Consider the following 24,910-nt stretch of genomic DNA (forward strand, 5'->3'; position numbering starts at 1 on the left):
AGATAGCGATAAATTCCAATTTTTAAACTAGAATAGCAACATAAACACGCAGTTAACTGTAAAAAAACGTAATTGCTCTCCACCTAGACTAATTCTTGTGAGTGTCAACTTGGGGACATTATATTTTGTCATACAGCGTCATTAACTTTAAAGGTTCTTAGAGCTCCAGTCGTACATTTTTCTGATTGAAATATTTTATCGAAGCTGAGAAAATACATTTTTTAAATTGTATACACGTGAACGTAGGATATAGATAGATCCCTCAGTGTGAGAGCAAACTTTTTTCATCATAAAGTTACATTACGTTGATAAATTACCATCTTGTCTGTCAGTGATGTCGTATGTGAACGGTTGCTTTTAAAATTAATTACATACAATTGAAAAGAAGCCGTCTTTAATAATTAAATACCCAATTTTGCGAGTTTATTGGAACTCCGTACATTTCAGTCTTGTTTCTAATTATGAAAACACAAATGGTTTTATGTTTAATTAAAATTTGCTAATATTTTAAGAGACTAAAGTGTTATTTGAAGCGTGCCCTCCATGCGGTTCTGTTTCCTATTATATGCGTATCGACAATGAATGTGAGGGCATCGATCCTCTTCCAAGCCATGCTAGCAACCAACAGAGTTCAAGGCTGGAAAAAATCTAAACATCCCTTTTCAGCATCCCCATCGTGCACTCTTTTCATTGTTATTAAAGTTGTTATTTATTGTTAACTCTGTTTACACCAGAAACAATTAAGATTCTACCTCTAATAAATTATTAACATGCAAATGAAGCTGTGTTGATTAACGATCCCCATTATGTCGCTTATTGACACAAACAGTTTCGCTATTAAAACAAGAAAATATATTTAGCATTCGATCTAATAATCCAATTTGCACCGTACGCTTGTAACAATCGCTTGACAAATAAATACAAAGGGCAAATTGCTAGAACATTAAAAAAATACTTGAGCTAAGTTGCTGAAGCTGCTCAGCTAATGAACAAAAACCATTTTTGTAAATTGGTTTCCGAGGAATACCCTTGTCGTCAACTAAAACACTCAATGGTTAGTCTCTCGGACGCAACTCGGCTCTCCGGAACAGTGCTTATCTACCGGCCGTATAACTGCAGTCTTTGTAGACTTTGTTATAATTAAACAATTTACGGGGTCAATTCAATTTATTAGCAAAGTCGAAGTATTTTCTGATAGTCCCTCTTATACCTAAACTTGCTAATGAGAAAACAATGAAATGTGCTAATTAAGAGATTGCCGAGTAATAGTAAATACGCAGAAAATGACATAAACTTCTTGACAAATTTTATTCTTCTACTCTGCCTTCCTACTAAAGTTTTTTCTGCTAAAACCTAATACTTGGAGAAACTTTGTCCTAAGGGACAAAGCTCACCTACCTTCGTTGATATAAAAGAAATAAAACCCTACAAAAGTCGAATCGAACTTGGGCTCAGTACATTTATAATTTAACCCGATTCCATTGGCAAATAACAAATCACTTAATCTGAAAGGATTTAAATGTCTCCTTTAGAATTCCGCAGTATGACAGATATTGGATAATCTCATATCGATATTGTTCTTATAGTTTCTGAAAACAGACATAGTACCGCAACTTATTTAAAAACTTCCTTTGCAGTTCTTAACTAACTAAAACCACCTAGAAAAAAATATTATCATGCAAACGATATCATTGAAAGAGATTAGATAGTGTAATTGAAATAACAAAAATGTTTGGGAAAGGAGTAAAGATGCAATACGGTGCAACACTGTTCTGTAATACAGTGCAATTTTCAGTAACTGTATTAATCATTTTAATTTATTATGGGCCGATTTCACCAACGCCAGTTAACGTTAACTGTAGGTTAAAATGCTTCGTTACTTTAGTTACCTATTGTTGTAACAATGTTTTCGTCTATTTTAATTTGTAGTTAAATTTAACTCACGTTGGTGAAACCGGCCCTATGAAAAACTTTAAAAACAATAACAAATAACTTCACAACTAAAAAGGGAATATAAGCTAAAAAAAAGTTAAAAAAGAAATACACCAATATGACATTCAGATGTCGTGGACCCATCTTGGATTGAGTCGAAGAGAAACTTATTATTTTTGTCAGTATATTACAAATACGGAACATACGCCCCCAGTCACCCCCACTTGAAAATGTAAATCACATTCTACATTTTTAATGACGAATTATAAAAGAACGTATCTTTTTTAGTAAGCCTGTGAAAAAAAGGTTACAAAGGAAAAAAATGAATATTTGTATTGCCTCCTGTACATAGGTACAATACTACAAATACAACAGATTTCGATATCGGATTATTGGAAAGCAGCCTGGCAAGACGTAGATATTTTCAATAATAATTTAATTGAGGATCCTACAAAACAAGTTCCGGGATTTGACCCCTACCCAGAAAAGTCTGGAACATCCGTGAAAACCCCTCTTGTGAATATGATGCAGAAAAAAACCATCCAAAACATTGTCAGTAGCGTACTGAAAATTTTAACCAAGATTTAATTTATTTTTATCTCGAAAACGAAAAGACTTTTATTTATTAAATAATTTTTTTGTGTATGAGTTCTACTCATTCTCACCTATTACCAGTGTTTTTTTGTACTAGCATTTAAAAAACACCCTGTATAAATGCTATGAAAATCATGTTGTATGTTTGAAAAATAGTGAAAAACTTCACGATTAAATACCTAAGTATAAATGCATAAATCAAATGTTTGTGTATTTTACATTTACTTTTACAGAAGATTAGTTTCGCCATTTAAAAGTGTGAAGTTCAAAAAAATAGTTCATTTCTTTCCATACTTATTCGACTTATGATATTTAAATGTATATTAAACAGAAATATATCAGATCATTTATATCTATCATCTAAATGAAGTTTAATAACTTCAGCGACGCTATTCTGACTACCGTAGGATAAAATATCCAAATTCAGCATTCAATATAAATTGCCCATTGAAATATTTACGCCATCCCCAGAATTTGTCGCAATACCCAAAATTATCTCAAACACTTCAGTCAGTTAAGTTAAGTATTGATTAGTAAAATACTTCATTCATGTCATGCTAGTGGTTTAGCACCATCTACGTAGGTGTATTAATAAAAAGTTATCAATTTTGAACCACGAATTACAAACTCAAACCTCATAGACAACTTTTGACAGTTCTCTTATGTTCGTTACAAGCCTCTATTATTTAAAAGTCTATTAGAAATTAAGATATCTAATATTTAGCTCTTTTACTGGATAATTTGCAATTATAATATTACTGCATCGAAGAAACCTCTACTTTGTGTACTGACAGACCGATATTACTTTATTAAAATTAAAATAAAACCTATGTTTGCTGAATTGTTGCGTGGTAATAACCTGCAAGGCCTTTCAAAACACAAATTGACCTGTGTGATGATTTTAGCCACATAAATTTGATGAATTTTATTTTTTATCTGAAAATATAATTGTTTTTTTTTTTCAATTGTTTTATTTTGATGATATTTCCATCAGCGTATATTGTGAAGTAGAATATAAACTTTAATAACGTTATGCGAAATTCATACATGTAGATACTACATTACAAGTACTCTAAATTTTATTATGTACATTAATTTGATCACATAATAAATTATTTACAGTGCAGAATATTAAATTACACAAAACACGAATTTTGTTCAGAACTAAATTTATATTTTAATTTTACTTTATTTAGAAGAGAATTGTAATAATGACATAAAGTGAATTACACACTTGAATTCAATTCTAGTTTTCCGAAATGTTTCAGTTTTGTGGTGTGCAATAATTTTTGTCTTTTTGTACTTTGTTAACTAATAAAATCAGATAAATTTTATTTGTTCTTTACTCCTCTCAAGATGGATGAAATTGAATTTTTATAGGAAAACCCACCGTCAAAAGTCGGTAAAGATGAACAATCAGAATTCCCCAATGTGAATAATCTCTCTCCAACCTCGCTAAAATTTTGTCCCTCTCAGTGTCCACTCCGATGACATTAATAATGAGTCAGTCATTTGCAAATTCAAAGTCTCCCTGGAATCGAAAGTGATTTCAACTAAATCGGAAAGTCCATTTATTTATGGTAAATTTGAATGTTTTATATTACTTTCGCACTAATTTTTATACTAATTTAAAATTAAAATTATGCAAATAAATTAAATAAGTAACAGCTATAACTGTAACACAATTAAGTAAATATGTATCATTGCTAACATTGACTAGTTTATATTAAATTTCACTACTAAGGGCCGGTTGGACCAACGTGAGTTAAATTTATACATATATGTATAGCCAACTGGCTTTTATATTTTCATTTTCGATAATTCATGTTTTGTTAATTTTTTGTCCCCTAATTACGAAACAGAACTTAAGCAAACTTTATTTAATGGTTCTCTCTCACTCTACCTAAGATGTTCACTCCTGCAAAGTAATTTGTTAAAAGTCTTAACATTACTCGTAGTGTATGCTAAGTTTTAAGCTTAATGTAATGTTAAATGTAATTATAACTTTATTGCGAAGGCCTCTACCCTAGAAATTTTGCGATTCTTAGTGAAAACGAGAAGATTATTTATCTTCCAAGTTCATTAAAGACTTCACTGTACCCGCTTCAAATAAAATAAGACAAAAAAAAAACTAAACATAAAAAGCGCATTAAAACGACAAAGAAGAGTTAAAGTTTTGCACCACCCACACGCGATGAACGTTCACAAATAAATTCGTGATTACTTTTCCAGCAATATACCTACATATACGTATTTGTTTTTCAATATAGCTTAACGAGAGATTTAATTAATTTTTCCACTTTGACTAAAGTCAATAAACAAGAGCTATTTTTTTCAAGTTGTTTCCGTTTTATTTGGCAGAATTTTTAAGTAAAAAATAAGTAATCGTATGCATCAAATCCAAAATTTCAAAAACTTATTTATTAACTATTAAGATGACGATTTGGAAATGCAAAAAATCAATGGCATAAATTTAAAGAATTTTATTTCTTACTTTTTATCCATTAATCTGCTAAAAATTTTAATTTTGTTTAGGTGATTAAAAAAATTAAGTAACGCAAGTGTGTATTTAAAATTATTAATATGTATTAATAAAAATGTTATTACCTAAATTGTTTGTGAATCTGTGAAATCACTGCTTAAATTTGTTATAAGTATTACAAATCGAATGTGAGTACTCGTAAAAGCAGGCCAATTAAAACTAATATAATCGTTTTTCGACAAAATGATTTCATTTATTATGTAAATCATGTGTACCATAAATATTTAACCACAATTAATTGCAATAACATATTTGTCGTAATATTAATTATGTACTTCTCATTATTAAGTCTGTAGTCTGTACTTTACATGTGCAAATTTGATTTTAACTAGCAATTTGAATAGAATTTTTAATTTAAATTGATGATTTTACTTGACCCAGGTAAAGCTATGTTATTATAAAGTTAGTTCATTAGGTATCGGCATGGAATTTATGAAAATTTTACACTGTTAGTTTTTTCGACGAAACTCGAAATCATTGTACTATTCTGTAAATATAAAAAGAGATAAAGAATTGAACAAACTGTGTAGATGTCAGGCTGTCTAATAAGTCTGGGTTTTTAAGTCAGTTGTGAAAAATCCGAGCGAGAGGTGGAAGTGTTGAAAAGCATAACGCCGTGAAAAGCATTTAGTGAAAGCGCAGTGCACCATTCGACACCCCTAGCCATTGCTATAGCAATGTTTCCCACCTCCTGTAATAGAAAATCCCAGGTTAGCCCCTATTATCACGAAATCAGGAGATCTCATTCGCCAATTAATTACAATTTTCGATAAGTAAAAAATTTAATTTCCAGTTGTTCTCAAAGCCTTTCATTAATCTTCTAATTAGGGACTTGCAATTTTAATAAAGATTGAGAAACCTTCTAAAATATTCATAGCTACATTGAAAAAAGTATCATACTTTTTCATGAATAAAAAAGAAGACCAGAAATTAGTGTTAGTTGGAAATTTTTATAATAAAATTCAACAACTTAGGTGTAATACCAATTTTAAAAAATTCGGCTGGCAAAATAACTACCTTTGTAATGACGAAACCAACAAAAAATTTTCTTGCAACATAAATGTGGAATTATTTAATTTTGCAAAGTAAACCTGATAAAATATTTTGAATAAATTTCAACTGAGAAACATTACTTACATGTTTCTTTCTCTTGGTGATTCATAACGAAAAAGTTGCTATTCAGCAACTTTGGGACTTTATTTAAATATTAAATCATGTGAGAGTTGTTGCCTACTTCTTCAATGCGTCGCTTTCTTTTTACATAAAAATACATACTCCAAATGAATTTAGAACTAAATAATTTCCATTGAAACCACAATTACAACAAACCCTGCAAAATTAATAATAATAAAAATACTTTTAAATCTATTTAATTTATTGAAAGGCTTTTTTCTTAACTTGGAATTAGAAAAAAATTTGGCTTGTAAATTTTCACAAAGTAGATATGGATTACTTAAAAATTAATAAAAGTGGTAAACTATGCACACCATGAATGATACTTTTAATTGTACGAACTTTTGGAAAGCTTTAAATTTGTGTATTTTGTATTCTAACTGTACATTTTGATAATTTACTAAATGAAAGAAGTTACAAAGTTCCGTCAGATTAAATATGCATTAATATCTGCAGTGCTATAATTTTTAAAAATTCAGCAGTGACGCATGAATTTTTAAGCAGTACAAAATTTGCTTGACTGCAGAACGATGACAATAAATAACAAAAACGTAATTTGGTCTGTTGAAATACCATCAACAATATTTTTAGAGGAATTCTGACCAGAATATAGAATCGAAATAAATGAGTAAAGAGTGAAGACCTGTCTGTGTTTTTCCAGAGCGAGAGAAAGAGAGGACAAAATTACGCAAAATGCGTAGAGCAATAAATTTTAAAATAATTTCAGTAAAAACCCATACGCACAGGATGCTTTTACATTGATTAATATTCGAAATTCGCATAAAAGATTAAAGGTTAGGAAGAAATTAACGGTAACAAAAATGAGTGAGATGTAAAAGTCGTTGATACTCGTATTAACAACAGATTGTTAAATGGCAATTGTGTAGCACTTGTTTGTTTAAGATTCACAGTGATTGGCAAACTTTAAAAGGCACCTACCGCAACCATTCTCAATATTTTATTAACATAAATTAATCACAGGTCCGCGTCATATCAGCAAATATTTAACCAGACACTATAAACCACAGCTGTCAATAATTCAGTCAGTATGATCACACGTTTGTCACAAATCAATCATTTCAACCCGACTGACACTCACAAGCTAAAGATCTATCTTGCAGATCTAGCCGGCTGAACGCAACCCTGGCAGCAGCCGTGTATCCACTGCGGCGCCGGGCGTCGCGACGCGCACGCTCCAGCTTCCAGCTCTATCTGTATGCCCGGACTCGAGATAAAACCGGGGGGAAAGTCGCCGACCAGCCCTTACAGACAGCTCTTATCTTGCAGGCGGCGTATTTACAATGCTTTTCGGCACGCATTTAGCGATAAAATTAATCTTGAAAATTCTTCATATACGCTCCGACGACGTGTAACGGCTCACCCTAAAAATTAATTGCGAACGACGATTTAAGCCGCCGCGATTACGCTCATTGCCTCGTTCTAATTAAAAACTCTCACATTTCTTAGTGATCTAGTACGTAGATCTTCGTCAGGTCTATTATGTCGATTGATGATCGTCGCTAAATGTTCAGACGTGCCGTATACAAGCTCGTCATTCTGCGAGTAAATGCGGATGTTGAAGAGAGATCGCTATCTCTTCTGTTGCACGTCTCGAACTCGATAAGTGACAGATTTTTGTAAATTGACTGTTTGTGATCCTTCGGCACTTCACACAGGTTACTTTTCGTAGTAAAAAATGATGCTGTATCAAAATGTTTGATTTAATTTTAGAACGTGTGCGTTAAAGTGTGCAACTGGGGATTCCGGTATCCTTTAGAAGATTTACCGTGTTTGAATAAGAAAATTAAATTTAAAGCTCACAAGAACGAGAAGGTTAAATAAATCAAAAATTTATATTTTTGGGGTATCATCGTACAAATTCTGTTGCTTTTCTGCCACGAAAATAAAGAATCAATAACTGTTATTACACATTCAAAAACGTTTATTATAAAAAGTTAAAACATGCCAACTGAGTCGTTTAAAATTAAAAGTGGCTGTATAAGGTTAGGTCAGTTCAGACCTAACCTTATACAGCCATCTATCTAAAATGCGTGTGTTAATTTTAACACGTAGCAAATTGATTTAAAATTTGGAATAAATTAGCCATCAAAATGTATACCCGCCTATGGGTTAGGGCGCGAATTTTCTGTTGTGATAGAAACGGAGCATTTTCAAAAAAGTTATGTTGTTATAGAAAAAAGTAAATAATTAAAATTAAAATTTTCATGGTAACAAATAAATAGAGACTATTTAATCACACAGAATGACTCGTTTGGTAAAAATTAGGGGGCAAAGATTCTTGGATAACTTTTGCAAATTTTGTAAAATGTTATAGAGAAAAGTTTCATAAATTGACGAGTTCTTCCACTGGTTAAAATTAGCACAAGTATTTCAGATGCACCCTGTATATACATATAAATAGGTGTTTAGTTCCGATCTGAAAAAGCAGGTTTACATTAACAGTGCATTTATTATACGATGTAAGTGTATTAGTGTAATATAAAGAATAAAAGTTTCTATTTATAAATCTTTTGGTATAAATTCCACAATTCTGTACCACACGGTGACGATACAAAGGCACAAGGAGTCAAATGTTATGTAATGTACTAATGTAAAATTGAAATTTCCACTTGTTTCAATCTAAAAAAATAATATCTCAAGAATCATCTGTACAAAGGTCATCATACATCGTGGATGAGCATATCTCAGAATTTAATTATTTAATGTTTTAATATTTAATTTAATAATTTATCCAAATATGCCATTTGCCATTTAGAAAACCGGCGATGGCCTCATTGTGCGGAAACAGAAACAAGCGGAATAATGAAAATTATCGAAAAATTACTTCTATGTATACATACGGGTGTTCCAAAATTGGCGCACTAACTATTACTACCTTATCAAGGATGTTTAAATGTACATGAATAGTTATTTATTTAACGAGTTCATGTGTAATTTTGGCTTTTTTTGGAATGAGTGGACCAGTTTAAAACTCGAGTGAAACGAGAGTTTTAAAGGTCCACGAGTGCCAAAAAAGCCCAAATTACACAAGAACGAGTTGAATACAACGTTTTTTTGTTCGACGAGCCCCTTAAAGGCTCCAAATCGCTAAAAATCTTTAAAATTAGCTTGACGTTTCGTTTTGACAAGTTGTCAAATTTATCAAAATCCGTTCACACAGGCGAAAATTCTCAAATTCTGACAGTGTCGAACAAAAAAAAAATATGGGAAAAAATTTTCAGGGACAAAAAAAAACAAAAAAACCCAATTATTCAATTAACGATAATACAATGTAAACAAAGATATAGGTACTCGTACATCATTATCTTCTAATGTTGCCGTAGTGGACTTAAGATAATTTTTACGATTTTCAAAGCTTCTAAATTCTCTATTATGCAGGATTAGATATCGGTAGTGAGTGATCTTGTACCTACTTTGAGATAATACGTATGATCGAAGGTAATTTTCATGGCAATTTAATTAATGCATATATTTATTAGCAAATAAGTCCAATAGAATTGTTTTAACAATTTCTGGCGTTTACGTTAATCTCTTCTACATTGTCGTGCACCGTTGGTGCCCAATTTTTAGGACACTGTATTATAGGAGTACATTTCCTACTTTATTACTATTTTCTTCTTTCTTTTTAGAACTCCTGTTGTAATAAAACACACTTTAACTAACGAACGTCCACCAGAAACCTGTCTAATTGTCCTAAACAATTTCACAGTAACAATAAATAGGTATTATTGGAGCAACAGAAAAAGAATGGTGGACGAGTAGAGGTCAGGCTGAACTTGCGTTTGGGGGTTGTTATTGCTTCACATAATTATATATTTGCTCGTTATTACTTGGTAGCAATACCCGTAATGAAGAAGTTTAGCCTGAATTCCGGCTACCTGCCGAGTCAGTCGTGCAAATGGATAATAAAAAGGTCAGGTTGTAATATAGCAATAATTGTTATTAACGAAGATACTACATATTAAAACCAACTTCACGATCTTTGCAGCAATATACCACAAATAAGTTGTTATTATTTATTTTTGTAATCGAAATGTATACCTACAAACATTTTGAACGAAATGCAATATACGTAGATATACTTATGTATATATTAATTATAATTACTGTTTTTAGTTGAATGGAATATATCAAATCAGCTAATTTATGAAATGATGTAAATATTTAACCCTGTAATAGGTTCCTGAAAAAATAAGGAACAAATTATTTCGTCTTAAAATGAGTAAATTATACGAAAGTAACGGAGCAGCTGTTATCAACAAAAAAAAAGCGTTTTTTCTTATATTGAACTAATCAGTTTTGTTAGCCTTACATTTGATTTATCTAGTTTTGTCAGTGTGTTAATTGTGATAAAGGTTTAAAGGTGTTTGTAAAACAATGGCTGCTTTTACCTACTAATAACGAGAAAACTGATATGGTTTCGCATTATACACAAGCATTGGGAAATACGTCAAGAGAACAAGTGTGGTATCTGAACAAATTTACTGGACGACGTGTACCAAACACTGGTAGATTTTTAAGATCAGTGCAGCACCTACGTGATCACGGTTCTTTGAAGATACATATAAGGGATAAATATAGGCTTCTCACAAAGTGAATTCAAAGTAGAAACAGAAACAACCATTTTGAATACCGTGGAAGCAGCGACCAGAACTCTCCCAGTCTATTATTTTACATAACCAAGAGTTACACTCGTATCATGTGCAGCGTATCTAAGCGTTAAAACCAGAAGATTTTCGTCATTGAGAAACATAACACCGATCACCCCTGGATAAGGACCGGTCGGTGAAGATTACCTAAATTTTTTCATCAACATGTCTCTATAAGAACACAACGTGACATTAATGAATAAATATTGAGGAGGAATTGACACAGGTCGCACATGTCTACCCAACTCTTCGAAAGACTGACGAAAAAATGTAAACAAGCAAAGACTATATTACGACTACCTCTCTGAAAATCCACACTTCCATGCTTTTGTTCTTGTGTCAAGTGTCAATTCTCTAGTGGCATGTGGTATTTCCACGATGGTGCATCTCCTCGTTATGCAAGTAGAGAGTGAGAGAAGTTAAATAATAACTTTCTTGAAAGATGGATTGGGAGAAGTGGTTCTGTTTTATGGGCTTCCCATTCTCCGGAATCGAACGTGTCGAAGAAAATGCCAAGAACAATTCGTCAAACGTTCAAAATTTTTAATAGAATGCGTGATTCCATAATTCATGGAGTCCATGCTTGTATCACGTCATTTTGAATAAATTTTGTTTATATTTAATTTTTTTAAGACTTTCGGTTCATGACCGATATGTTACGTAAAATAAGTATGTACCAGTTTACAGGGAAAGGTTTTTTTTTAATTTTCATATTTTTCATTGGTTATGGAAACTTTTTCAATGGCTAAATTTTTCAAAATTTTTTTATTTATATTTTGTTTGTTTTCGCAGTAAATTTTTTTCATTAACCTATAAATAGGGACTTGCCATACGTTTAAATATTTACCACAATTCATGTATCACCCTGCATAAAACCTGCAACTTGATTTGCTTAATTGTTATATGTTCTTTAACATACATATAACACATTATTTATTCTTGGCTATTTGACATAATGATGAAATTCACCCTGAGTGGCTGGTCGGTAGAGAATATGAATAACAATATCATATCTCTGAATTACATAATTATGTAGGTATACCTTTAAAAAAAATCTGTTTATTTTTTACGAGAACTCGATGAAAACAAGATTGCCCATAATTAACCAGTAAAAATATATTTTTTTTATTTTGTATTGAACTGTTGTTCAACTGATTCAGTTTATACCTACTTCAAAATAATGATCTTAAATATAACCGCTTGTTACAGTAAATGTTTGTATGAACAGATAATCTTAGCTACAAGTAAAGAAATCTCAGAAACCTTATTGATTCAGCACTGCTCTGGTTTTCGTTATTCGAGTTTGATCTTCTGCTAAATTTTATACTCATTTCTTGAAGCGAAATTGTATTTTGTTCCTTACAAGATAATGATCGAATTCGCACCCAGCTTCTCTTGAAATTTAAATATCTTTAGTACGGAATCTAAAATTAACTTGAAGTTTGGAGCCAAATGGAAATGCGTATATTATATTCGTTAATGTGGTTTCTAAAAATAGAATATTATGCTTTAAATATGCGAATTTAAATGTACAAAAAAAGATAGTAACGCAGTGTATCAAATAAATTCATTTAAGAAAACATTTTCAAAAGTTCTTTAGATTTGCATCTATAACATCTTCTATTTGAAAACGTGTCGGTCAATCTTACTTGCAAAGTGAACAAATTTTTCATTGGGTTATTAAAAATAGTCTTCTCATGTGGGCGGAGTTGAAACCAGTTAGAAAATCTCACCCATAATTTATTGATTATTCGTTCTTGGTACGGTAATGGTTGATTAATCATGTCTAGGGGCGACCCTTCTACAGACACCGACAGTATTTTACAGTTCTACTCTCATTCCAGAATTGTAATTGGAAGTTCAATAGAAACCTCTGTAATTTATAATTTAAGTAAGTCTTAAATAATTTATTGAATATTTAAACAGGCAAAAATGACCAAAAGTTCTTTTACATTAAGAAGAAATTAATTAATGCCATTCATATTATTTAAGTAATATGTATGTTTTACCAAAGATTGAAATAATGTTTCACTATGTGTTAATTTAAAAAATCTTTGTTCAGTTTTGGTGGATGCGCCGGGATAACATTGTAATTGTTAATTTTTTTCACTCAAATAATTGAGATAATTTTTTATATATTGCTCAGCGAACTGGTTACTCATTTCAACGGCGCTTTCAAAGTCGACTCGTGCTGTGCACTCGTCAAATTCATATCCCAACCCCGTTGAGATTCGTAACACCACCACAAAAATAATCGGCATAACATTGACTACTCATCGTATTACAACTGAATACTGAATGCCTATAAATAATTTAAAAACGAAAATTATAGTTTATTACACAATTTAATTATCAATAAACATCCTAATTCGAGTAAATTTAATATTAATTTATATTTATGGTATACATTAATTCTTCATCCCTAACACACATTTTATTTGTTCATCCTCATTAATTACTTTCATTCAAAGGTAGTCTAGTTATCATTGTCGTAATCAAATTTATTTATCAAATGATGATAATTATATAGATATTATCATTTATTTTCTCATACCCACTTTTTACACGTCCAATTCGGAATTTATTCATACGACATTGCGGATTACAGACAATACTCAAATGAAATGGAAATGCTATGAAGTAGTGAATTTATTACAACATTTACAACATCCAAATGTCAACCACCCGACCACCCCCGATTATGTTATTGTTATTATTGTTTTATATTTATTTTCCACCTGGTTTGTATTCACAAAGATGTAAGCAACTGTAGCCACTTAATTTAATAAAATATGTGTAGTAAGTCCGCGCTGTTATCAAGAATCCCTTACTAACACATTTATAAAGGTTATATCACTATCAACAGTAAATCTTTCCAGAGCCTTTTCATTAACAATGTAAACATCTAACCATATCGATATCTTCAGGGAGTCGTCAATCACTGATTACCTAAACTTGATCCGACATTTTCAACAGTCGGCTTGTTTATTACTCACAACTTTTCTTATACCTAATAGAAATTACATCTGATTGGAAGTACAGTTGGCTTCCAAAAAAACGAGAAACGAAATTTGACCTAATGTGCATTGGAAATTTAATTTGTCAATTTATGAATTTGTGTCTGTTTGACAGTAGTATTTCTGACACATAAGTGCAGTTTTTTAACCTAAATTCTAAAAGGGCGTTTCAAACTATAAAAATTTAATAAAATCTGACAGAACTTTTTCGATTTGAACGAAATTCAAAGCAACTGAATTTTATTTTGATTGAAATAAATAATAATGTCATAATTTATAGTTACCAACATAGTATGAAAAAATAACTACTTAGGGTTTTTTAAATTTTACCAACCTAAAGCAACAGGTGGTGGTTTTTGATTTTTGAATGGACTATAATTATTGTTAAATATCATTTTTGCAAATTATCAAAATGATTTTGTCATTTTACCCCCCTTTAATTTCACGAGCCGTTTATCATCTCTATATGTAGTTATTAAATACTCTTTTCATTTCACTTAGACAAAATCGACCGTGAATAAAATAATGAATTACCTAAGCAGTCAAAAGTAAAAAGTTGTTAGGTTCCTAATCGCGTTCCATTGTTTTTTCTTAACTGTAACTGAAAAAAAGCAATAACATAATGCCATCGTTCAGTTGTCGTCTTGCCGTTGTCAGTGATTTGTGTTAATTTGCGGAAGCATAATTGATTGATATTGTATTCGAATATGGACAAGCCGGTCAAAACGCGGTCGAAGCCCGACACGTTTATCAAGAACAGTTTCCTAATCGTAGGTACGAACCAGGTAAGTACCAGTCGCATAACTTTTCACACAGTACTGTTTGGCGAATATTAAAGATATGACAATTATATTCGTACCATGTTTGTTTGGTTTAATTTTAATTAACAGAATTTCGTAATTTCATAAACTATTAAACGATACAATAAATCGTACAACAAATTAAAATCAAATAAACCCAAATCAGAAAATTATTGGTCACTGACGTCACATTCCCACTGAAAAACTACAAGGTTCTTGAACAAAAATTACCATATAACATTTCATTATTTTGTTATATGTTAATTGTTTTCTTTTATTTATTTCAATCTTCTCGGTGTCAACTAGCTATTTAAGGGAACTAACTTTTAATGAAAATGGTTTTTGGTCAATTAAAACGAAGAATGTTAAGTGCATCTATTATTTAATTTACAATTTTATGTACATTATAAAAATGTACAGAGTGATATTTACTAACGCCTTAAGACTGGATCATTTCTGAACTGGAATAAAGATTTAACAAATTTAATTCTAAGCAACCATATTGTGCTTTTTAGTTAAAATAAATGTGCAGCTCTTTCATCTACAGGTCTGATATGCTTTCTGTAATTCCACTTTTCTCAAAATAATTTGACTTTTACATTAATAGCAGATTACAAAGAGCTGCCCAAGTGACCTTTTCAAATATAAAACATTTAAATTATTATCAGTTGCAATTAAAAGTAACAAGTATACAAAATTTAAACACTTACAAAAAAGTTCAACCACAAGTTATTATGAGAAAAAATCTTATTTTTTATGTATTAAATTTTAACAAAAACAAATCTAACTCAGTATTGTAAAAAAAAATATTGATGTGTTTAAAATCTTGACAATATGTATATGCAAAAAATTAATAAAAATTTGAAAGTTTTAAGTTCATAAGATTATGTCAAATAGGGCATCAGTTAAAGATCACCTGTATGTGATGTTTCTACAGAACTGATTTAAGGCCTCTATTGGCTTTGGACATTTATATAATAATATATAATATAAAAGATAAACATTAAAATAACTTATTTACAGAAAGAGTAACAATTAAAATTAAAAAAAATAATTGTACTGAATAAACAAGTACACCCACTTTATATAATAAAAATTGCAAAATTAAATATTCAGTCAAAGAAGTTTTACTAATATTGATCAAAAATTACTAAGTTACAAATCATAAATCATATTACGAAATTGCATCTGTATAAAAGACTAGTACGGACTTATTGCAACAATTGCAATCATTATTTTATAAAAACAATAAAAGCAAAGTGATCCAAGAAGTGGGTGCAAACAATGTATTTACTAACAAAAGAAAAAACAACAGCAGGTAAAATCTATATTTTTTTAAAAAAACTTCTAGTTATGGAATTAAAACAGACAAAAATGCCCCATAAGCGTGTATAAATATATTTACAAGAGATTTCCAATGGCACCATTTGATTCCATTTCATATCAACAATTCTGATAGTGATAAGTTCTTGTTATCATAAATGAATATAAAATGAATAAATAATATATTTATGTTGAGACATTTTCTCATAAAATTAAATATTAATTAAGACCAAATAAATAGGCACTTTGGTCCAGTTTCCTTACAAAATACTTGTAAAAAATCTAATTTTAATATTTAACCAATAGTAACAATAAATATAAAATGAATGAAATGACACAAATAATAAGGTTCTCGTAATTATAAAATAGTACAAGAGATTGAAATGTATTCAATACAAATTTACGTAACGTTTCGCCATTTTAACAAAAAACAATATATAATTAGGAATGTTTACTTGAGCTATTTAGTACGGTATTCCAATAATGATTTTTCGAAAATGAATTCGAAAGTTTATCTTCGCTGATCAGAATAGAACATTGACACCAACCATATTTACAAGATTCAGTTCTGACAATAAATGTTTACACTTTAAAATTTGTGTAGGTAACTTAAGTACGGAGTTTGAGGTCAAAAAATAATAAATATTGCGATCTCGCTGTAACTATTTTACTAATTTTGAGAACCTTTGATTGTTACAATCACTGTGATCATAAGCGAATAATAATTTGTACATGAGCAAACCATGAAAAATGATTTCTTTTATAAGAAATCAAAGAGATCTCTTAAACCTTCGTTCGCATCCAAACTGAAGTTATATTCAGATTGCATTGCCGGTGGTTCCAAATGTAGAAATGGCTCGTTTGTGAAAAATGAGTCAATTGTAAACCCTGAAATGAAAACAGCACGTCAGTAACAACTAATCACTAGCCGACAAAAAGTTGTATCTTTGTCGTATGCATTTCAAGGCATGTTACAAGCAGTTAGCAGATAACCATAAACACGATGAGCTGAATCCCATGGTGCTACGCAAAACAGCAGCCCACATGAAATTCAGTACAACGTATCGGTAAAGCATCCCAAGTTATAATTTGGCAGTGAAAAAATTAGAACAAAAAAACAACGCGCGTACACACATAAACTGAAGCATGAATTTAATGGGTTAAGAATTGGTTTATCTAAGTTTGAGAAGCAAGCTGTAAACGCATAGCTAGAACTCTGCCTGTGATGTGAATCATACACACACAGGTCACAGTCAGAATCCCAGAATGCAGTTACAATTTAAGCATTTGTTAAGTATTAACTGCGACTTACTGCACATTCAACGGTGTTAGTAACAGCTATTTGTTGTGTATAGATTAAAAATTGAAAAAATCGAGATAAATGTGTATTATTTCTAGAAGATTCGCATTTTTATAAAAGATGTAATAATTATTGTTAAAAAAGCAACACATATCGTGAACATGTTGTGATGAATGGTTTTAAATGTCAAAATGTGTTCGTAGGCATTAGTGTCGCAACACCTGTAGAAAACACCATACGAGATTAGTTCTTACGTAAAATGGGCCAAAACTATGTGTAACATTTTCATAAAATTCACTCAGACTCAAGTCATATAACAATAAAGGTAGCAAACGTTGAGAGATACAATGACAAGAGACAAACAATTTGTTAGAGGTCAAACATTTTTTAAATTTGCAAAAAAAAACCGTTAAAGTATATACTTGGTTAAAAACAAACCTGTTTGTACATTTCCTGTATTCATAGAATAAGGTCCCATCATAGGTCCGAGTACCTCATTATCATTAATGAGGGGTGCCATCCCTGATTTAGAACTGTTAGTGGGCTCTAAACAAGTTGGGTAACCATCTTCCAATAATGGATAGGGGGAAAGTCGCAGCGAGTCCATTTCTGCAGGCGCTCGTTCTTGAGGCGACGTTAAATCGTGATTATATGTAAACGAATTTTGTACTGACAGAGGTGTACGGGCACTGACAACAGGATCTTTTGAAAAGGACAAATTCCTGCACACCTGAAATAACGGATTAATTGTAAATAACTCAGTTATTAGCAACATGCATGCCTGCAATTCTGTCCACAATCATATTTTAGGACAGGTGATAATAAAATTACATTTAATATACAGGTGTTGTGGAACTCCACGTAATAAATTTAATCACCAATAGAACTCTTTAAAATAAACATTTTTTACATATTGATTTTTTTTTAGAATGTTTTTTTTTTACATTTTTCTAACCCCTAATTTGGCATTTCGCTCATGAGATAATCATCAAATGAAACGAAAGAGTGAGTGAAAATGTTTTTGTGCGGTAAAAACTCAGTTTTTTTGGGGAAAGAACGATCGCTGTTCTAATACTAACAGTATTTACTGTTTTTCATTCGAGTAATTTTTTTCGTGCTTCGTTATCAATGGAATGGAATTTTAGGGTTCAAATTATATTTAATTTTAACTGTTTTGAAGAATTTGCGGAAAAATGCTAAAAAACAGTTCTCTCTTTGCACGACATATTACGATAAATAATAAACAGAAGGGCGGGAAGTTTACTTCAATCGATAGTCTTCCGCAGAATATTATGCAGTTAAACAAAAAACCGGGGACATACTTTATTGAGAATTGAATATCACTTGTTTGTCGAATACTTATCCCGATGTATAATAATAAGCTATAAGATTCAAACCGAACAGACTATTTCTATAGCTACTCTTAGTATGACATGTTCTGTTTCAAAAACTTTTAAAAGTTCCTAATTCCATTTTTTTTTAAATTATTAATATCTCTTACTACCGCTTAATTACATGAACAACTTTCTTGCATAAAGCCTAAGCCGAGTCCTATGGTTTCAGTGTGAACAAATAAAAGCATGCTGCACCGTACATTAATCACTGTTTACTCTGTAAATAATCATCAAAATACTGCTCCAATGGTCACAGTGCACTGAAGTTTCTTCGATTATTTTCTTCAGACGAAGTTCCCTTGTGCCTCACAAATAACGTAAATGTATCATTAGGTAAACCAATCCGCAAACAAATACCGGTATGTACGAGATTAACACATTATCGAGTCTTACCTGTTTCTTGCATCCTCAAGTCTTCTTAAAGCAAACAAATGTATTCGGCATCCCGGTACAAGATATTTTGCAAAATAATAAAATTTGTTGTTTATACCTTTCTTGTGCAATTTGTAATAGTCGAATAAAAGTTTTAAAATAATCTGTCAGATAGATATCCTGCTTATGTCATTACTATATACCAGTGATTGAATTAAGTAGAGTCCTAGGCACCGGAGATGAGCACATACGGTGGGGATGCGCAGAAACCGGAATTGGTCAATTCCCAGCTGTGAACTATCATTTCTGTGCATTTGAGCTCGTGGTGTTGTTTTTATTTGAGAAACTAGTTCGTGCAAGTTAAGTTACAACTACATGTTCATCCACTATCACGGACACTCGACAAAATAACTTCATTTTACAATACGATTATGGAATGGAAAACGTTCACGTTGAAGAAAATGGCTTAACCTCCCTAATGTGATACACATTAAAGTGTTTATGATAAAATACGTTTTCTGAAATAAAGTGTCGCACTTAAAATAGACGTAGAAATTCGTAACTTGGACCTTTTGAAATATCCAATTCAATGATATTGTAAACCCAACCAACTGCGACCTCGCAGATACGGCCAATTTTCGAGATTTTGATTTGCGTTGGAATGTTATTATAAAAAGCTGTTCACAATCCAATTTTAACCCCTTGTATCAAGTTTCAACGCAAAATTCGCAGGTTTTTTTTTAGTGATTTTATAATGGCAATTTAATATAAAACAAAACAAAAACGTGCATCCGAACGCATAAAATTTTAAAAACGCAAATTTACCTGCTTCTCATGAAACTAACACCAATGACAGCGATACCCTTAAAAAGTTGATTCTAATTTCGTTAAAGTAACAATTAAAAATATCGCAATCATTAGGTAAATGGTAAACTATCAATTAGTGATTACTTTTTCAATAGTTCGTTGATAAGTGAAAAATTACGACTTTCCGAGATGGACACGGAGTCCACAGTTTACTACTGGACTGCAGGTCTGCTTTTTGCAAACGTTTATACTTCACTAAAAAAAATATATATAACTTTATATAGGTATGACATTTACTTATAAGTTTTATGTGAACACTCCTCATTTATTTATTTACCTTTTTTTAATAAAAAATAAATTATAGTGTTTTTCACTTGTTTTTGAGAAGTTCTTTCGTTTCCTCAGCACTTTATTTTTTGAAAACTGAAAATTAAAACTTTTACTACGAATGGACGTGGCATTAAAGAATCAAAATGTGAATTTTTCGTTGAAACTCGGTACGTGAAGGTAAAATTAGGTTCACAACAACTCTTTCAAATAACTTCTTTTGATATTTCCATCACGGGGCAATATTTTAGAACTGGCTGTATTTGCGAAGTCGCAGGCGGCCGGGTTTACAATTTACAGTTGAGCCGCGAATCGTAAAAGATGAACCTCATGAAGTTCTACGATTGTGCAAAAATCCAAATTTCTATTCCTAAAAATAACGAAAATATCAGTCTTCACCTTGGGTGCGACACACTACATAAAACTCTACATTAAATTACGATTGAAATTGAATATTATGATAATCAGTTCCACCTAAATATTATCATTTTGCAAATAAGTTTGATGTCGCAATCAAGTAAGCATACAATAAAGAATAACCATTTATTCATTCTATTCCAGGAACACTCGTTTAATATTTTTGTAAATACATACGTACTATCAAAGTTTGCAAAATTTCATCAATATATTCTATTACACCTATCATAAACATGCTATTTCGAATTTAGTTACTAAGCCAGTATTGTTCCTCTTAAGCCATCTACTAATCTACTTGAAAACCTAAGTTTTGTAAATAACGAAAAGATTAACTGAAGCTATTTCGCTACATATCTTTTTAAATTTATGCGTAAATATAACATTTTCTAGAACATACTAAACGTTAGATCTACAAAAAAGAATCAGCGTGTCTGATATTACGAGGTAGTTAAAACCTTAAAGAAAAAATAAAGGAACACATCTTTTGCTGAATTCTTTTTTCAACATCTATAGTGAAATCTTGTAAACACGAAAGTATATACATGGTTTAATTTTTTTAATTTATGTACTCTTTAAACTGATGATATCCATGAAAGTACCCAGGTTCCTTTGAACATTTATGATTTATCTTAAAATATGTATCTGGCATTATCCAATACAAACCACATTTAAAATTTATATTAGTGGCGACGAACTAGTTCCAAAAGAATTGTACACAGTCGTAATTAGTAAATAAACAAAAAAGACAAATGCCTTACTAGTAATGTTAAAAATGCCGTGTAGGTAGGCAAACAGGTTGTTATTTATGTACAAAAATTTCTTAAAACCTTCATTTTTTTAAATGTCTGTTTGCCTTTCTCATTCTAATGACATCATCATCATGACTTTAGTAGACGATTTGTTTTCAGATATTGACTAGTCATCTAACACCGTAATAAAAGATAAAAATAAAATAAAATAAAAAAAAAAACGGATCAAACCGAAATTGAACACGTTTGAATAAATTTTAAAAAAGAAAATCACTGCCCCAATTCTAACCTCAATCGTACAACGTGGTCACAACTAACAGCGATGTTTAGTAGATAATATAAATCTGTTTTATATTTTAAAATATCTTCTCAAATGATTCTTAAAATTTTCAGAAATTAATTTTCCCACGGTCCTTCAACATTATGTTTAAGTAACGCGCATGGTTTATTAGGCAATAGGAAACTATCAAAGTTTCGTTTTTAAATTACAATTGATAAAATATACAATACCGCGCTCTTGCTGTCTTCATCAATTTCAATTATTATTTTGGCAAAAACCTTTAAGAATGTTATGTTTAAACAAATACACACCTGTGAAGAAATTTGTTTGTGGGGAAGTCTAGGACTGTCAAGAAGAGGCACAGGTGGAGTTGTCAAATCAAAACTTGGACTGAATTTCATATCCTTAAGTGGATCCATAAGTGGTGCAGTCTTTGGTTTGGCAGGTGGAACATACTCTGGACAAAGAAACACTTCGATTTCTCCTGTATCACTCTTCAACTGAATACTATACTTGTCATCTTCTTTAGAAGCTGTTTTAACAGATAAATGAGTGTTTGGAGGGGCTTTTACAACTATGACAGTATTCTGCTTAAATTTTTCTATTGACCTTAAATCCTGATACGTAACGAACCCATATTTATCATTATTTAAACCTATCAGCTGGGTTTCTACTGTGCTAATCATTCTATTAAGATTATTCTCTTGATTTTCTAAATCTTGCAGGTCCTTTGTGAGCTTCAAGAACTTTTCGTTGTCTTGCCGGTTACCTTTCCACTGAATGTTGTTTTTCGATTTTTTCTCAATTATTCCAATACCCTCCAACACGTTTGTTATGTCATAGATTCGTCGTTTTTGTACCTTTAATTCTTGCGAAGCTTTATTTAGATCCACAACGCCATTAGGCGAATTCTCAAGGAGGGCTGAAAATTTTTGCGTGAGAAGTCCCAATGACGTGTCATATCTCGTATTCTTCTTTGTTGGAGTTAAACGTTTCTGCTTTTTCGGCTGGGGTGGTTTAAATTCTTGTTTCATAGGAACTACGCGATTTCTTTCAAGTTCTAGGTTAAGTCTGCGTTTCACTGGCGCGGTTGCATTTGGAGTCGCTGATGATATTAATTGGTTTTGTGGCGTTGCCCCATACCCGTGGTCTAATAAATGTGGGCTGGTTACATATTCGGACTTAACAATATCCATATCGGGGGTCGTATCAGACGTTATGGATTTATACCCCCTGGGGCTTTCCGGTCGGCGAAAAGAACGAGGCATTTTGCATAAACGTGTCTATTGTTCAAACATTAAAATTAATCACAGATCTACGGTCTGGGCATTAATATATTTAGTCAACAGTGCTATTCGTTACCGGCGAACTGGGGACTGGACGATCTGTAGAAAAATATACGCATTTAAAAACCGTTGGAATGCAAAAGGGGAGGGTCTAACGCATCCACGGATGATCAAAATAACTAACGATTTTTTGTGCAATAAAACCCAAATGATTCCCCCTTTTGCCCAACCTAACAAAAGGCATGAACTTAAGGAAGAGTAGAGCGACTTAAAAGTGACCAAAAACCAAACATCCAGTGAACATACAACGAAAATCCACGCTACCCTTCCTTAAAGTCCAACCGCCATCACTCTCTGTATACCCCGGAATTACCGGGAAAAAAAAGAGATTTGTGCCTACCTTGGACCATAAACTGGGTTGCTCAGATGTCTTGCACAATATTAATTGATAAAACTGAATATTTTCAAATACACCGTGTAAAAAACAAGATGTTCCGGAATACTAAACAAAATGGTTTCCAAACCACTTTATACAAAGCAGCTGGGTTCACGGCAACAAACTTGTCCTCAACTAACATCGGGGCTAGTATAATAATTATAACTTTGCATCATTCATGTTCTACAAGGTGCAAACTTTTACGCGATACTGTTATTTTTCATTTAAGGAGTCTAGTTTTTTCACAAATAAATATCAAAGTACCTTAATATTTTGTCAAGCGTGCACAAGTACGCACTGGTTACAAAACATCTGCCATCTGTGCCGGGCATTGGCGCCAACTAACACGCCTGCGCTTAACCGATCGTCTCAGATGTTCAAGAATATTTTCGATTCTTCCCTGCAGGGCTATTTACCCCCTGAACTGTTGCTGCGAGGAAAATGACATCACACAAAGCAAACTTAAAAAATATGTCTAACAGTCAACTTTATTCTCTGGAACTGGACATATTTTTTAATTTCTTGCCCGTATTCGTAACCATTTGACAGCGGGAGAGAGATAGCAAATGTAAACAAATATGGCAATTGGAAGGCGGGGGAATCGAAGCATAAATAAATATCCTGATACGGTCCTTATGTCATCGTCTTCCTGGGGGTCGTTGATGCTTCACGATGTTGTGGTAGTGGTCGCTTGTTTTTTTTTTTTTTTCTTAAGAATTAAGATGCAGCAGCATCGAAAGTAAGGTTAATAGAAATACGATTTTTTTTCAAATTTCAAAATCTTTTTTTATTGTTTACATATTGTTTCAGCTTATAAATAAATATAAATATATCTATAGCTTAATTCAGTCGTTTCTTCCGAAAAAGATAGGTTGCACAATTTTTTCTGCAACTAGTAATAGGAGAAATAATCATTTGGAATAGTTTTTCCATTAACGGAGGGAAATTTTTTCAGTTATACGAATCTCCAACTCCAATTATTCCATTCTCAAAAACTTTGATCTTGTTTAACCAATTTTTGCAAGAGAATTACCAAATTGCACCTGAAATTTAAATTAATTTATTGATTGAACACAAAGCATTTGGTTTTTCTAATCTTGAAATCTCAAAAATGCGAAAGTATTTCTAAATATGTAAAAGTAAAATCTGAATTGCTCACGCTACTTTTCCAAAAAATATGGTTACCTTATTTTCAACCGATATGATAAAAATTAAACAGCAGGAAAGGGAATAAGTACAAGGAAAAATAATGTCTACATTTTTACTAATGTACAACTTGTGGTAACAATGGTGGCGCTGCAATAAATAGTAGTCACAAATTTAGTAGCAACCAGAAGAGTAGTTTGTTTTTCATATCTAAAGAAACGTTTATTTAATTTGTTTTGATAATTTTTTTGTAAATCACGAACGTGTTCCCCACGCAGTGATATATTTTTTTTATTTATAAAAAACAAAATTCTCATAAATTATGAAACACCGCATTTAGAATTC

The 24,910-nt window shown here is 31.5% G+C and overlaps 2 protein-coding genes across 6 annotated transcripts in view; both read right to left on the reverse strand.

The window, feature by feature from the left end:
* The window catches only part of LOC138131063 (cyclic nucleotide-gated channel rod photoreceptor subunit alpha), an 85,274-nt gene extending 77,881 nt beyond the window's left edge, over positions 1-7,393 (reverse strand). For all 4 annotated transcript variants that reach the window (XM_069047820.1, XM_069047819.1, XM_069047818.1 and 1 more), the window contains exon 1: positions 7,181-7,393. The gene's annotated coding sequence lies outside the window, so the exon portion shown is untranslated. The remainder of the gene's footprint in view (positions 1-7,180) is intronic.
* Positions 7,394-15,093: 7,700 nt separating this feature from the next.
* Positions 15,094-23,822, reverse strand: E2f1 (E2F transcription factor 1). 2 transcript variants are annotated; one of them, XM_069049244.1, is made up of 4 exons: positions 23,684-23,822; positions 22,009-23,082; positions 17,790-18,081; positions 15,094-16,939 (listed from the first exon to the last, which is right to left on the reverse strand). In XM_069049244.1, exons 2-4 carry the CDS (start codon positions 22,963-22,965, stop codon positions 16,812-16,814), a joined length of 1,377 nt encoding a protein of 458 aa, XP_068905345.1. In that variant the 5' UTR covers positions 22,966-23,082; positions 23,684-23,822; the 3' UTR covers positions 15,094-16,811. The 2 variants fall into 2 exon arrangements, with proteins under 2 accessions (XP_068905345.1, XP_068905344.1); XM_069049243.1 differs by having other exon boundaries at positions 23,384-23,758.
* Between the last annotated feature and the right edge of the window lie 1,088 nt (positions 23,823-24,910).

Source organism: Tenebrio molitor, chromosome 5 (genome assembly GCF_963966145.1).
Source record: "Tenebrio molitor chromosome 5, icTenMoli1.1, whole genome shotgun sequence".
NCBI lineage: Eukaryota > Metazoa > Arthropoda > Insecta > Coleoptera > Tenebrionidae > Tenebrio > Tenebrio molitor.

Excerpts from the sequence above, each read along its gene's own strand:
- E2f1 (XM_069049244.1), bottom strand. The coding sequence starts at position 22,965 with ATGCCTCGTTCTTTTCGCCGACCGGAAAGCCCCAGGGGGTATAAATCC. Across the intron at positions 18,082-22,008 it reads ACAAACAAATTTCTTCACAG|GTGTGCAGGAATTTGTCCTT; the intron begins GTGTGTATTTGT and ends CCGTTATTTCAG. Across the intron at positions 16,940-17,789 it reads TACAGGAAATGTACAAACAG|GGTTTACAATTGACTCATTT; the intron begins GTTTGTTTTTAA and ends TTTTCATTTCAG.